This window comes from Annulohypoxylon truncatum (assembly GCF_022578515.1).
Source record: "Annulohypoxylon truncatum strain CBS 140777 unplaced genomic scaffold F4807scaffold_13, whole genome shotgun sequence".
NCBI classification, from domain to species: domain Eukaryota; kingdom Fungi; phylum Ascomycota; class Sordariomycetes; order Xylariales; family Hypoxylaceae; genus Annulohypoxylon; species Annulohypoxylon truncatum.
The window spans coordinates 196,860-212,044 of NW_025953799.1; the positions used below are offsets into that span (position 1 = coordinate 196,860).

Genomic DNA, 15,185 nt, shown 5'->3' on the forward strand with positions numbered 1-15,185 from the left:
CAATGACAATGACGATTCCCAACTTTGGTTCCGTCTTTCTCTTATTACTTCTCGGTCAAGCGGACAGAATGACACTTTCTGGATACTTGAAGGGCGGGGAAGGGGTCGCGAATCCTTTTGCCACGAGATAATCGCAATCCGCTTCAGTTGTTTCCTGATTGGATACCCGCGAAGCTCGTTGGACATTTTTGCAACCCGTCCTAGTGTCCGGATAGAGTTTTGTCTACTGCGCTTCGGCCGCCAGCATCACATGGCAAACTCCGCTCTATACAATACAAAAGAGATAAAGGAGCACCAGTGAAAAAAAATAAGAGAGGAGAAGGAAAAAAAGAAATCGCTTTTGGGTGCTAGTCTATCTAGTCTGGGCGTACCATCACAATCACCCCGCATCTACTTCCCACTGGATATCCATCGCCGCCACCCTGGACCCTCCAATATCGAACGTTGCCTGGATCGCTATTCGCCATTGGATCAACGGATCAACCCATTGTTCTGCGTTATCTCTCGCGCTGTTACCGTTGTTTGCATCTGCCGATCCAAGACTTAATTACTACGAGCTGACATAACTTGTGGACTAGCTTTGACCTGACGTTTAAGCAGCGTCAGCTGCTTTCATTCGCCGTATACCGTATACACCAGGGCCGCTTCCCAAGAGGCATCTAGATACCTCCGACCCTCGTAGTGCTCCATACCCCCATCTGGCCATATCCATCTGTTTGCCTGACATGGGCCTTCCTGCCGACTTCGACGATAGACAAACACAAGTAGATTCCGAGGCCGACGCCTACCATCCTTATGAATATCAGACAGATAATAATGAATCCTGGGCCGGCGCCCTTCCGGTAAAGCAGTATGTGCCCAGTAATCGCAATGGTTGTGGTGTGGTCTTGGAACTAATTCAGTTGTATAGAGGATTGTACGATCCAAGCTTGGAAAAAGATGCATGTGGTGTCGGTTTTGCCTGGTATGATATAAAATCATATCGCCTGTTATAGGAAGTAACTCACTAACCATTCGTATAGCCATATTAAGGGCAAGGCGAGCCACAAAATCGTCAGCGATGGTCAGTCATAAACCCCTCTCCCCTTAAGTCATTCCTGGATTCGTTAATTGACAATATGTAGCTCGCAACCTTCTTTGCAACATGACCCATCGGGGTGCCGTTGGTTCTGATGCTCGAGATGGCGACGGTGCTGGTGTTATGACTTCAATTCCCCACAAGTTCTTCATCAAGAATTTTGAACGGGAGGAAAATGTCAAACTACCCCCTCTAGGACAGTATGCTGTGGGAAACCTTTTCTTCAAGCCGGATGAGGAGACGTTGCAGGAGTCGAAGAGGCAATTGGAAGACATTGCCGAATCGCTAGGATTAAGAGTTTTGGGTTGGCGATCACCTCCTGTAGACTCTTCTCTCCTTGGACCTGCTGCATCCTCGCGCGAGCCATTCATTTTACAGCCCTTTGTTGTGCTTGCGTCTGCATATGGCTCTGGAAATGCTCCTGAAATGACGGACCCAGAGAAATTTGACGAACGGCTATTCGAACGACAGTTATATGTCCTTCGAAAGCGTGCCACTCACTCCATCGGCCTGCATAATTGGTTTTACTTGTGCTCCCTTTCAAACAAGAATATTGTGTACAAGGGACAGCTTGCTCCAGTACAGGTTTATCAGTACTACCATGATTTGGTAAATGCCGATTATGAGGCTCATTTTGCCCTCGTCCACTCTCGTTTCTCTACGAATACCTTCCCTTCATGGGATCGTGCCCAACCACTTCGATGGGCAGCCCACAACGGTATGTGTAGTTCTAGATTCCTCTAATTGTGTACGTCGTATGTCTAACGCCCCCTTAGGTGAGATTAATACTCTCCGCGGTAACAAGAATTGGATGCGCGCCCGAGAGGGTGTCATGCAATCTGATATTTTCGGTGATGAGCTTGAGCATCTGTACCCGATCGTCGAAGCCGGTGGCTCCGACTCGGCCGCTTTCGATAACGTCTTGGAGCTGCTTACCATCAATGGCGTCCTTTCGCTACCTGAGGCCGTCATGCTGATGGTCCCCGAGGCTTGGCAAGGTAATACTGCCATGGACCCAAAGAAGGCTGCGTTCTATGAATGGGCAGCATGCCAAATGGAACCATGGGATGGTCCTGCTTTGTTCACATTCGCCGATGGTCGATTTTGCGGTGCCAACTTGGACCGAAATGGTCTACGTCCTTGCCGGTACTATATCTTGGATGACGACCGCATTATTTGCGCTTCTGAAGTCGGTACAATCCACGTCGATCCCGAACGGGTCGTTCAGAAGGGACGTCTGCAACCAGGTCGCATGCTTCTTGTTGATACTCAAGCTGGTCGCCTTATCGACGACTCGGAACTCAAGTCAACCGTGTCTAACCGCAATGACTTCCGCACTTGGATTGACCAGGAGCTTATTAGCTTACCCAAGGTCCTGAGCCAAGTATCTGAGGAGAAAGCCATCGACGTAGCAGCAAAGCCAGATTCTACGCGCCTTCAGGAAGACCCCTTATTGCTTGCGTTCGGATACACCCACGAACAGGTCAGCCTGCTCCTCGCGCCGATGGCCTCTGATGAAAAGGAAGCATTAGGATCCATGGGCAACGACGCCCCATTAGCTTGTCTGTCTCAAGCACCTCGTCTGCTCTATGAATACTTCCGACAGCTCTTCGCTCAAGTTACCAATCCTCCCATCGATCCAATCCGGGAGTCTATTGTCATGTCCCTAGAGTGCTATGTCGGACCCCAAGGCAACTTACTCGAGATGGACCCCTCTCAGTGCGGTCGCTTACTACTTCCGAGCCCAATTCTCTCTATCCCTGAGTTCAATGCCTTGACTAATATGTCTAAATTACATCCTGACTGGACTGTGAAGACCATTGATCTTACTTTCCCCAAATCGGAGGGCGTTGCTGGCTATATGAAGCACCTCGACTTCATCTGCAATGAAGCTACTGCAGCTATTGAGGCTAGAGACAGAATTATCGTTCTCTCCGACCGAAAGACATCCGCCGACCGTATTGCTGTTTCATCGCTCCTGGCCTCTGGTATGGTTCACCACCATCTCGTAAGCAACAAGTGGCGATCAATGGCGGCTATTGTTCTCGAGACCGCCGAGGCACGCGAAGTTCACCACATGTGTGTCCTGCTTGGTTACGGTGCCGATGCTATCAACCCCTATCTTGCGATGGAGTGTATTCTGAAGCTCAACCGCGAGGGCTTGATCAGGAAAAAGCTTTCCGACGACACCCTCATCGCCAACTACAAGCACTCATGCGACGGTGGTATCCTTAAGGTCATGAGTAAGATGGGTATTTCTACCCTAGCCAGTTACAAGGGCGCTCAGATCTTCGAAGCACTCGGTGTCGACGACGAAGTTGTTGAGCGGTGCTTCAGGGGAACAGCTTCCCGCATTAAGGGTCTTACTTTTGAGCTCATTGCCGAAGACGCATTCCGTTTCCATGAACGCGGCTTCCCCTCCCGCCAAACCGTCGGCATACCCGGCCTACCAGAGTCTGGCGAATACCACTGGCGTGATGGCGGTGAGGCACATATCAATGATCCAACTTCAATTGCGAATATCCAAGATGCCGTCCGCACCAAAAACGACAAATCGTATGAGGCTTACTCGCGCTCTGAATATGAGCAGATCAAGGCGTGTACTCTTCGTGGCATGCTTGACTTCAAGTTTGAAGAAAGCAACCCGATTCCGATCGAGCAGGTTGAACCGTGGACCGCTATTGTTACGAGATTCTGCACAGGAGCGATGTCCTACGGTTCGATCTCTATGGAGTCTCACTCTACCCTAGCCGTTGCCATGAATCGATTGGGTGGTAAATCGAACACCGGCGAAGGTGGTGAGGATCCTGAGCGATCCCAAATAATGCCGAACGGTGATACCATGAGATCCGCCATCAAGCAGGTCGCCTCAGGACGATTCGGTGTCACGTCAGCATACCTTGCAGACTCCGACGAGCTCCAGATCAAGATGGCGCAGGGTGCCAAGCCTGGTGAAGGTGGTGAACTCCCTGGTCACAAGGTTTCCAAATCCATTGCCCGAACCCGTCACTCCACGCCTGGTGTCGGCCTTATCTCGCCTCCTCCTCACCACGACATCTACTCCATTGAGGACCTAAAGCAACTCATTTACGACCTGAAGTGCTCAAGCCCACGATCTCGTGTCTCCGTCAAACTCGTGTCCGAGACAGGAGTTGGTATCGTTGCTTCCGGTGTTGCTAAGGCCAAGGCTGACCACATTCTTATTTCTGGTCACGACGGTGGCACTGGCGCCAGTAGATGGACCGGAATCAAGTACGCAGGTCTCCCGTGGGAACTTGGTCTTGCCGAAACTCACCAGACATTGGTTCTCAATGATCTGCGTGGCCGCGTCTGCGTCCAAACTGACGGCCAATTACGAACCGGACGTGATGTCGCCATCGCTTGTCTGCTTGGTGCTGAGGAATGGGGTTTCGCTACAACGCCTCTGATTGCCATGGGATGTATCATGATGAGGAAGTGTCACTTAAATACATGTAAGTCCGCACATTTTAAGCCACGTTATTATAATGATTTCTTCAAACTCCAGCACAAGAAAATCTTATTTTTGAAAGAGATTCTTGAAACTCCTTCCTAGCGAATGAATTACTGACTTCTCCATAGGCCCGGTCGGAATTGCCACACAGGACCCTGAACTTCGCAAGAAGTTCACTGGAACGCCTGAACATGTGATCAACTTCTTCTACTATGTCGCTAACGAGCTCAGGGCGATCATGGCTCAGCTTGGTTTCCGAACCATCAACGAAATGGTCGGACATGCTGAGTGTCTAAAAGTCCGAGATGATCTTCGAACCAACAAGACTTCCAATATCGACCTCTCTCTGATTCTCACCCCCGCCCATAAGCTTCGACCCGGTGTGTCCACATACAACGTCCGCAAACAGGATCACCGCCTTTATGTCCGACTCGACAACAAGCTTATTTCTGAAGCTGAGTTGACTCTCGATAAGGGGCTTCCATCCCGCATCGAGTGTGACATTGTCAACACCGACCGTGCTATGGGTACGTCGCTTTCGTACCAGATTTCCAAACGTTATGGAGAAGCTGGCCTCCCTATGGATACGGTGCACGTCAACATCAAGGGTTCGGCTGGTCAATCTTTTGGTGCCTTCCTTGCTCCTGGTATTACATTAGAGCTGGAAGGTGACGCCAATGATTATGTTGGTAAGGGTCTGTCTGGTGGTCGACTCATTATCTACCCCCCTCGGACAGCGGTATTCAAAGCAGAGGAGAACATATTAATTGGTAACGTCTGCTTGTACGGAGCAACCAGCGGTACCTGCTTCTTCCGAGGTGTCGCAGCCGAGCGGTTTGCCGTCAGAAACTCAGGAGCCACGGCCGTTGTCGAGGGCATCGGTGATCACGGTTGCGAGTACATGACTGGTGGCCGCGTGGTTATCCTAGGAAGCACTGGTCGCAACTTTGCCGCCGGTATGTCGGGAGGTATTGCCTATGTCCTTGACATTCATGGTGACTTTATGTCCAAGCTCAACATGGAGATGGTCGAAGCTTCTGAGGTTGATGACCCAACCGAAATTGCCTTCCTCCGCGGCCTTATCGAAGATCACCATCACTACACTGGATCTGAGTTGGCCGCTCGCATTATTGTCGACTTCAACAGAGCTCTCCCGCGCTTTGTCAAGGTTCTTCCAGTTGACTACAAGCGAGTCCTCCAGGAGGAAGCTGCTAAGGCTGCCGAGGCTAAGCGTGCCGAATACAACCTTCCAGTCGTGTCTGGTGTCCAGGCGAAGAAAGAAGATAAAGCTGCTAAACTCCAAGATATCGAGGAGACAGTTGGCGACAACGCATCCGAGAAGAAGCGTGCTCTTGTTCTCGACAAGACTAAGGGTTTCATGAAGTACCAGCGACGATCAGAGAAATACCGCAGTTCTAAGACTAGGACTAAGGACTGGGCCGAACTTTCTCAGCGTCTAAATGAAGACGAGCTCAAGTACCAGTCAGCTCGTTGCATGGACTGTGGTGTTCCCTTCTGTCAATCCGATACGGGATGCCCGATCTCTAACATTATTCCGAAGTGGAATGAGTTGGTTTTCCAGAACCAATGGCAAGACGCTCTTAACCGTCTGCTCATGACCAACAACTTCCCCGAGTTCACTGGTCGTGTTTGCCCTGCTCCCTGTGAAGGTGCCTGCGTGCTTGGCATCAACGAGGATCCCGTTGGTATCAAGTCGATCGAGTGCGCTATCATCGACCGTGGCTTTGAGATGGGATGGATGGTACCACGACCACCCAAAGTCCGAACTGGCAAGAAGGTCGCTATCATCGGTTCCGGCCCCGCCGGCCTTGCCTGTGCCGACCAGTTGAACAGAGCCGGACATACCGTTACTGTCTACGAACGTGCCGACCGAGCTGGTGGTCTGCTTATGTACGGTATCCCTAACATGAAGCTTGATAAGCGTGTTGTAAAGCGTAGGACAGACTTCATGGCTGCTGAAGGTGTTCAGTTCAAGACTGGTGTTACGATCGGCGAGAACATCACGTTGACGGACCTCAAGGCTGCCAATGACGCCGTCGTCATTGCTACTGGTGCCACCGTTGCCCGAGACCTTCCGATCAAGGGTCGCAACCTAGAAGGCATCCACTTTGCCATGGAGTTCCTGCACAAGAACACCAAGTCTCTGCTTGACTCTGAGCTAGCTGATGGCGCCTACCTTTCTGCCAAGGACAAGAATGTTGTAGTTATTGGTGGCGGTGACACTGGTAACGACTGCATCGGTACTTCTGTCCGCCATGGTGCGAAATCGGTCATTAACTTCGAACTTCTGCCCCAGCCTCCGCCACAGCGTGGCCGTGATAACCCCTGGCCACAGTGGCCTCGCATCTACCGTGTCGACTATGGTCACACGGAAGTGGCTCAGCACATGGGTAAGGACCCTCGCGAATACTGCATCATGTCCGAGGAGTTCGTCGACGACGGTAGTGGACGTGTCAAGGGTATCAACACCATTCGCGTTGAGTGGACCAAGTCCGCTAGCGGCGGTTGGGATATGAAGAAGCTGGAGGACACGAAGCAGTTCTTCCCTGCCGACCTCGTCCTTCTCTCTATGGGTTTCCTTGGTCCTGAGGCTCGTGTACTTGGTGAAGAGATCGAGAAGGATGCCCGAAAGAATGTCAAGACGCCCCCCGGTTCGTATGCCACAAACGTCCCCGGCATCTTCGCAGCCGGTGACTGCCGTCGTGGCCAGTCATTGATCGTTTGGTAAGCCAATTTACTCGCCCACAAACTAGCATAAACTAACAAAGTCGTCTAGGGGTATTAACGAAGGACGACAAGCCGCTCGCGAAGTTGACCTGTTCCTCTCTCACTACACTAGTCTACCCGTCACCGGTGGCATTATCAAGCATACGGCGCGGGAGATTCTCAGCGTCGTCGCGGCGTGAAAAGGGTGAAAAAACAAAAAGTTTTCTATACAACGAGATTGATACGAAGTTCATGTACAGCTATGTCAAAAGCTAGATTTTTTGGACAGGCTCGCTGCTATTACGATTTGATTTTACGATACCACGAAAAGGGGCGAGAATGTTCGTAGGCGGTTCGGAAAAACAGAATACCTTTTTATGTCAGTCCTTTTTTTTTTCGCGAGCATGGAGTTCACATGATTATGAAAGTGTACGGGTTGTATATATGATACTTTAGTCAGGTGGATATTTATATATATTTTGTATTTTAATCTTGCTTGGGCACTTGATGAATTGTGACAACTTCGTCCGAGGGATTGCTTTAACAGAATATATATGAATGATCATCCACGGCGATATTTTAAGTATATGTAGGTATGGTTCTAGTGTATTCTTGAGGGTTCTCAGAGAGATCCTTTTAAGCTTCATGTAAATGATGTTACCCGGTGAGGAAGGACATGTAGAGCTATAGCATGTTTAAGTTATCTCTATACCCATGCGTGTAGATTTTGTTTCTACATAGCAATATTTTCCCTTAGTGTTGATCATGAAGTTGTCTTTCACATGTAGGCGCTTACTAGTATCCACCATACAAAGTTGTATTTTTTTTTCTTCTAGCGTCGTTTAAGCCGCGATGCTCTAGAACCACGTTTTGTAGATACGAGGCTTCATTGGCAAGTAAGCTCGTTCGTTCGTAATGGACTATGCCGTGGGTAGTATAGATCTAGGTCGCGTTAGGGGCTGGATCGAGGGAAGGGGAGGCAGGGGTTAGGTAATAGCTGGGCAGGCTGGGATACGTAAGTTTCGTTGCCCCGCCGGTAACAGAGAGTCGTGACGAAAGAGCTGCGACAAGCCAGGTCCGCAATTTGTACTGTGCAAAATATAACCTCTTCTTCCTTCAAAATCTCCTTGACTTACTCGTGTACCAAGACAATTCGGTCAGTTTGACACTTGACTGCGAATTCTGTATGCGTAATCTGTATTCTGCTGTCTGTAACTGACCCAATTGGGTTCGATTTAATTGTATATTTTTTCTGTTGTTTTGAATTCGAATCTTGTCTGTGCCAATACGTAATTGCACTCCAATACCAACCCCCCAAACCTCGTGATCAATTGAAGGAGGAAAAAAGCACGAAAAAAGCCCCAGAGCCACGAAATCTCCAAGATGCGGTTCGGAAAGACTCTACGAGAGTCCATCTACCCGCCATGGAAGGACCAGTACATCGACTACTCGAAGCTGAAGACGATGCTGCGGGAGGATCGACGAGAAGACGAGGACGTGCCCTGGACCGAGGACGACGAGAACCGGTTCTGCGACGAGATCTTCAACGTGCAGCTCGACAAAGTCGCGCGATTCCAAGAGAAGATCGTCAGCTCTCTGAAGGAGCGCGCGGAGGTAGCCTTCGAGAAGCTCAAGGACATGGCGCCTTCGACCGACGACAAGGAAAAGCCCAAGAGCGACATCACGACGGCGCGCCTGAAGGAGCTCAAGAGCGAGCTCGACTCTATCACGAACGAGGTCAAGGAGCTGAAGAAGTACAGCAGCGCCAATTACACCGGCTTCTTGAAGATCGCGAAGAAGCACGACCGCAAGCGTGGCGACCGATATAAGGTGCGGCCCATGATGCGGGTCAGCTTGTCCGAGCATGGTTTCAATTCGGAGCAGGCGTATTCGCCCCTGCTCACGAAGCTGTCATTGATGTACTATGCCATAAACCAGAATCTCGACGAGGGCGAACAACGACAGCCGCTAGATTTGGACTTGGAGAATCAGCAGGAGGTGCACAACGGAGAACGTTACACCGCTCATAAATGTAAGGACCCGAGACACTTGTAGCTCTACATTTAAGCTAATGTGCTATTTTCAGTTTGGATACACCCCGACAACCTCCTTGAAGTCAAGACCGCCATCTTGCGACACCTGCCTTCGCTTGTCTACACCCAGCAAGCCGGGAAAGAACCCGACGGCAACAACGACCCCAAGATCACGTCCCTCTATTTTGATAACTCCAAATTTGAAATATATGGTATCAAGGTAGATCGCCAGGTTGAAGCCTCATCTTTGAGACTGCGCTGGTATGGCCAGTTGGATTCGAAGCCCGATATTGTCCTTGAACAAAAGATAGTACATGACAATGGCATCAGCGAGGAGAAGAAGTTTCACATAAAGGACAAATATATCAAACAATTCATCGATGGGGATTACAAGATGGAAAAGACGATCCAGAAGATGGAAAGACAAGGCCAGTCTGCCGAAGCTATCGAATCTTTCAAGACTACTGCGGGAGAGATCCAAGACTTCATTATCAAGCGCAGGCTCGAACCGATCCTAAGGGCCAATTATACCCGTACGGCGTTCCAGAAGCCTTCTGATGACCGCGTCCGGATCTCGATTGATACCGATATTGCCTTTATTCGCGAAGATACCTTAGATCGTGACCGGCCGTGCCGCGATCCTCAGGAGTGGCACCGAAGAGACATCGATAACGGTAACATGACGTTTCCATTCAAGAATATAAACCAGAGTGAGGTGTCGAGATTTCCGTATGCACTCCTGGAGATCAAGTTAAAGGAGGAAGGTGGTCGCAAACGACCAAGGTGGGTAGAGGATTTGATGGTTTCTCATCTCGTCCATGCAGCTCCGAGGTTCTCAAAATTCGTTCATGGTGTCGCATCTCTCTTCGAGGACTACGTCAACCACCTACCCCTATGGCTCAGCGATCTCGAAACAGACATCCGAAAAGATCCGCAAACGGCGCACGACGAAGAAGAGCAGCGTAAAGCGCAGCAGGCGGAAGACGCAATGGTCGTGGGCAGTTTCTTAGGTGGTGGTGCCGCCGCCAAAATGGGTTCCTACAAGCCAGCAACAAGTTCACCAGTCGGGAAGTCGTATCTCTCGGAGCGAGCTGCTAGAGACGCTCGGGATGCCAAAGCCTCTCTACCACCAACCGCCGTAAACAAAGATGTCGAGCCGGGTGAGGAAGAGGGTACAACACAGCAGAGAAGCTATGGGACCCTTTCATCCGTCTTCCCCGGCTTTTCTCTGTCTCGATATTCCCGGGCCAAGCGACAACGGGCGCAGCTCCCTGAAGGTGTTACCAAGCCCGAGGTTTGGCTCAAAAACGCGGGTCCGCTACAAGTCGAGCCGAAGGTGTGGCTCGCCAACGAGCGGACGTTCCTCAAGTGGCAGCATATATGTATCCTACTAGGCAGTTTGGCAATCAGTCTGTACACAGCAGCGGGAGAGAATTTCCTCGCTGAGTGCATGGGCATTGCCTATATCGTAATCGCCATTATGGCCGGGGTTTGGGGATATACCATGTTACACAAGCGTCGCGACATGATCATGGAGCGTAGCGGCAAGGACTTCGACAACATGATTGGGCCGCTGGCTGTCAGCGCTGCCTTGATGCTCGCTCTGATATTGAACTTTGTGTTTTCGGTAAGACCTATCAACCTTTATATAACTCTCTCCCTCCTTTTTCTTCGTTGGAGAGAATGTTAGCTAACTACTTGCCTATAGTACCGGGCCGCGTTTGCGAGATTGGATAAACAACTGTTGAATGAAACCGAGGCCATGTTTCCGATTGGCGAGTTGATGTAGAGTAGAGAGGCAAAGAAGTTAACGGTAGTAAATATTTGTGTTACCACTTGGAGGAAATATGTGTAAGAAATTTGTTCGTTGCATACTGCATGCCTAGTGGTGTGGTTGATGCCCGGATATTGGAGGTATTGGATTCGCAAAAATTGTTGCGCGCATAGTATGTGTAGCCATGAAGGTATGAGAGCATAAATACCAAAGAAGAATTTGACGGAGCATAAAAATTCCTTGGGCTTCAATGCTCTTGGTGAGATTGTTATTATCCGAAACAAAAAGTTGCACAAATGGAAACTTGCCAACACTGAAGATGAAGGAAGGGAGTTGCTGTTCAATGTTGTAAGTGGATAGCGCAGATACATAGTGGCAGTTTATGTAAGCGATTGGTTTGCTCATATCTGTGGCAGCGACGTATTATGTTCCTGAATGGTTGTTTCCTCTGATTTAGATCCAATCAGTCCACTGAATACAATGACTCGTTTCAAGCATGATGCAGCAAGCGCATTGAGGCTGGCGTCGATGGACCCTTCCTAACTGGATTGTGCATATGACGCACCTGCAGCTTCTAGTTTTGTGCGTTCATGTACATGACGGACCTAAAACACAATAAATATTTCTCCTGCCACGGCAACAACTGGAACTTATTAGTCTATTTAGCTCCGTACCTTTTTATCTCGCAAATCAGCTTTGAACATTGAATCCATCATTTCTGCGCTTCTGCGATACTAGTCCGCTTTTTTCTAAGGTTGTTGTCAGATGAGACAACGATCAAATCGCTGAGTGAGTTTATTTGGCTCCGAGTACCGAAGCCTACCTCGAGGTCAATTTCCTTGTTTGTTATTTGCCGGCTGCCTTGGTTCCTGAGGTGTGCAGTGTGCCCAGCCACAAGGCCTGACGCGTAAGTAATTCATATCGACATTCAAGAACCTCCTCGAAATATATTGAAATTATTCTCAATATTTCTGCACTTTACATTTCTTTATGCCGGGCCAAAACTTGATGCGACATAACCATGGCCGAACCAAAGAAGAAAGGGCTTTGGAGCGGTCTGATCCGCAGGATTAACAACGCGCAAGGAAGCAACAAGCTTGTATGTATTTTCTTGACAACTACTAGGTAGGCTTCACATTTACTTATAGTTTTATATAGGAGAAGCCATCGCCTTCGCGACGGGCTAGCGATGTTGACGTAGCTTCTCGAAGACGGCGGTCTGAGCGACCTGAACTCACTAGTGTCGGGTCCCGCAGACGACCTCGCCGTCCGGACCCCCGTGACTCTAAAGGCAAGGGCAAGGAGCATTCAAACGGCCACAGATATGATCCAGCGCCCTTGTCAGAATGGCCACCGTCGGGTATGTCTAGCGAGGAAGAACTTACCCTCGGACATGCTATGGAGCTTATCTCGAGAGGTGTGCCGGCACATAAGGGACACAAACGCCCCATCCCGCACGCCTCAGAACATTATTACGGTTTGTTCACCACAACGGCAGGCAACCATGGTGATGAGGGAGACACCGTGAACCAGCATAATGCGATGACCCAGCTTACCACCCTGAAAATCCAAGGTTCTGGGCCGCCCAATTATCCCTGGGAGACCCTCGAACAACCAAGCCTTGCATTTGGATACGGTGCTCGACCTGGCACTATTACTCTAAATCACTGGGCTGGCCTTTTTAGTGCAATACCGCCTTTTATCGGGCTTCGTGATCCTGGGGTTCTCCCAAGAGAAGTTAGTTTGACTCAGATCTTCGACCGATTGAAGGATTTGGAAGCTGGTTTAGAAGATGACGACGATGAATTACTGTATCGTATATACAAACGATTTCTCCGAGACCCTGACAAGGTCTTCAACCCGCACAAGACGATGGAACGACAGATTACGGATCTGGTTATGTGCCTGTCGGGTTCAGACTGGATTGACTTCTCAAATCCGAAGAATCAGGTTGTGACGAAGTACATCTACGACACCGGCCCGGAAAATCAGCAGCAATACCACAAGTTCTTCTACCAGCTACTTCTGAGTCTCGAGCTGGAGTTGCGAATCAATTCGAGGCTCCACACGGATTGGGCCAAGGAGAGACTTATTTCGACTATACCACCTAAGATTCAATGGAATTTAGCACTTGCTAGGCGCTGGAGGGATTTCGTTCGTGTCGAGAGTTACGGCGAAACTGCCGATCAGGTAAAACTACGGTTCAAGTTAAGAAAGAGGCAGGTCAAGATGTTGAAGAGATTCGCTCAGATGATGAAATGGCCGAACCTGCCCGAAACTTTGGATGAGCTGAAGCTGAGAGATGCGGAGGGCTCCCTGATGCCTGTTAGTTCGCATGCCATGGCTTTCTTTAGTGGTCTAGTTCTACCAGGAGTAAGTGCCTACTATTTGATTTGTTTTCATAACATTGTTGGACTTGCTAATAATTCGTAGCCAACATTCCCTTATCTTATTATGAACTCTCTGATCGATGTTGATCCCGACGAGGCAACAGACGATCTCGCCTTACTAACGCATCTTCATCCTCACTGCGGCTTTCAATACCGCAAGTCCTACACATATTGGGCCTCAACCTGTATTGTTGGGAAAGTGCTTGCACCAACCTGTCTTGAGGTTGCCGGATGGGTTGGTCCGGCCCGACCTACGAGTGACTTAAGCCGCACTCAGATCGCCCGTATCCGCACCAAAAAACCACGGCACCATCACCTAACACCAGAGGACGTTATATCGATGAGTGATAGGTCGGACCCTTTAGGACCGCCTTCTAAAGTTTTTCCCGTCAAAGATTATGATCTACTTACACCAGATATGGACGACATCGTCGATACGATACGAATTGAGCAAATCAATCTTAGGACGCTTCCTGATAAGCCAGAAGCGAACCCAAAATGGTTCGATGCATCAATACAATTCGCCATCGACGGCGTGTCGTGGCCCCTTCATTTGACATTCGATGTCTCGTTCATCAGCGCTTGGCCGTGTTCTGACGGACCGCACCCTCTATTCTTCGATTATGTCTATAGCCTCCGTAGCGTTGATGAAGTGGTGGATATTCTTGATTGGGGTAAGCCTATTGACAAGAAAAGGAGCAACGGGTCTTTGGCAATTGGCGGTAGCAAGTCAACACATCATATCGACGATAGCGACGAGGAGAGAGTGCTAGTAATCCAAGCATTCGGTAATAGCGACAACGAAGTCTTGGCGCGGGCATGGTGTTCCCACTGGGGACTCAGCGCAGTAGTGGCGGACATCAGTAGGACTTGGTGAGTTGTTTCTGTCGCACGACGATGGTGTATTTAATCGATTAATGGCTAATGCGACACAGCATGGCGTGCGCTATCCGCGAGGCTTACGCGGCAACCTTAACGGTGGTAATACTTGTTGAGGATCAACCGGGAGATGCAGAATAGGGGAGGCGGCGGACAGGAGTTTCACAGGGGGTGTTTTGCAGGTCTGCTATGGGGGACAAGGGTACGGGATGAGAAATACGCACAAACTAATTCCTACGATCGTAATGGCGAAGTCGATGACTTTCACGATGGTTACACGAATATCCACGATTATCTACTAGGTAGGCGTTCCGGACATCGGGCGAATGGCTTAGGTTAGCTGAAAATTTGTTTCCTACCTCGGAATTGGGAGTTGCTCGCGTAGATATACCCAGTCAGTTTCCGTTTCTGCAAAAAGTTTCCGACTTGGAATTTATTAATTACTATTCCCTCACACGAAGAAAGCAACCTTTGCCTGCTTTTGCCTTGCTTTTGGCGTGCGGCTTTTAACTTGATATGTTGGCTGATCGGCGGTCTTGCGGAGGGGGGTTTGACGAACCAAACAGACCGGAGCAGTCGTCTCGCCTACATGTAAGTACTTACAAACGAGGGCTAGACAGGCCAGACAGCCCGATAGCCCAGACGGTCTTAGGGAGTGGCGGAATTGCCACACCAAAAGATCATCGTGACAATCCTCCTAAGACCGGACTTCCTGCAAACTCCCGGAGCCAAGTTGCGGTGGACGCAGTATGTGCATCACGTCCCAAGGATTGGATTCCAAGCAACCCTGTTGTACAGCTGTAATGTGGATTCTGCTTAGTGCGATCTCTGA

The 15,185-nt window shown here is 49.6% G+C and overlaps 3 protein-coding genes across 3 annotated transcripts; all 3 read left to right on the forward strand.

Moving 5' to 3' along the window:
* The first annotated feature begins 596 nt into the window (after positions 1 to 596).
* F4807DRAFT_61438 (glutamate synthase) lies at positions 597 to 7,514 on the forward strand. The gene is made up of 6 exons (XM_048003269.1): positions 597 to 850; positions 911 to 964; positions 1,023 to 1,063; positions 1,125 to 1,796; positions 1,855 to 4,551; positions 4,679 to 7,514. The coding sequence occupies exons 1-6, from the start codon at positions 726 to 728 to the stop codon at positions 7,297 to 7,299; spliced, it is 6,210 nt and encodes a 2,069-aa protein (XP_047854862.1). The 5' UTR covers positions 597 to 725; the 3' UTR covers positions 7,300 to 7,514.
* Positions 7,515 to 8,281: 767 nt separating this feature from the next.
* F4807DRAFT_61379 (SPX-domain-containing protein) lies at positions 8,282 to 11,146 on the forward strand. Its single transcript, XM_048003267.1, has 3 exons — positions 8,282 to 9,309; positions 9,364 to 10,937; positions 11,019 to 11,146. Exons 1-3 carry the CDS (start codon positions 8,661 to 8,663, stop codon positions 11,097 to 11,099), a joined length of 2,304 nt encoding a protein of 767 aa, XP_047854863.1. The 5' UTR covers positions 8,282 to 8,660; the 3' UTR covers positions 11,100 to 11,146.
* Positions 11,147 to 11,701: 555 nt separating this feature from the next.
* On the forward strand, positions 11,702 to 14,682 carry F4807DRAFT_61394 (uncharacterized protein). The gene is made up of 4 exons (XM_048003268.1): positions 11,702 to 12,183; positions 12,243 to 13,457; positions 13,518 to 14,347; positions 14,410 to 14,682. The coding sequence occupies exons 1-4, from the start codon at positions 12,106 to 12,108 to the stop codon at positions 14,492 to 14,494; spliced, it is 2,208 nt and encodes a 735-aa protein (XP_047854864.1). The 5' UTR covers positions 11,702 to 12,105; the 3' UTR covers positions 14,495 to 14,682.
* The last annotated feature ends 503 nt before the right edge of the window (positions 14,683 to 15,185 follow it).

Bases quoted from the DNA above. Each gene is read 5' to 3' on its own strand.
- F4807DRAFT_61438 (XM_048003269.1), top strand. From the start codon at position 726: ATGGGCCTTCCTGCCGACTTCGACGATAGACAAACACAAGTAGATTCC. The intron at 1,797-1,854 runs GTATGTGTAGTT...ACGCCCCCTTAG, and splicing joins TCGATGGGCAGCCCACAACG to GTGAGATTAATACTCTCCGC. The intron at 4,552-4,678 runs GTAAGTCCGCAC...ACTTCTCCATAG, and splicing joins GAAGTGTCACTTAAATACAT to GCCCGGTCGGAATTGCCACA.
- F4807DRAFT_61379 (XM_048003267.1), top strand. From the start codon at position 8,661: ATGCGGTTCGGAAAGACTCTACGAGAGTCCATCTACCCGCCATGGAAG. The intron at 9,310-9,363 runs GTAAGGACCCGA...TGCTATTTTCAG, and splicing joins ACGTTACACCGCTCATAAAT to TTTGGATACACCCCGACAAC. The intron at 10,938-11,018 runs GTAAGACCTATC...ACTTGCCTATAG, and splicing joins TATTGAACTTTGTGTTTTCG to TACCGGGCCGCGTTTGCGAG.
- F4807DRAFT_61394 (XM_048003268.1), top strand. From the start codon at position 12,106: ATGGCCGAACCAAAGAAGAAAGGGCTTTGGAGCGGTCTGATCCGCAGG. The intron at 13,458-13,517 runs GTAAGTGCCTAC...AATAATTCGTAG, and splicing joins GTGGTCTAGTTCTACCAGGA to CCAACATTCCCTTATCTTAT. The intron at 14,348-14,409 runs GTGAGTTGTTTC...AATGCGACACAG, and splicing joins GCGGACATCAGTAGGACTTG to CATGGCGTGCGCTATCCGCG.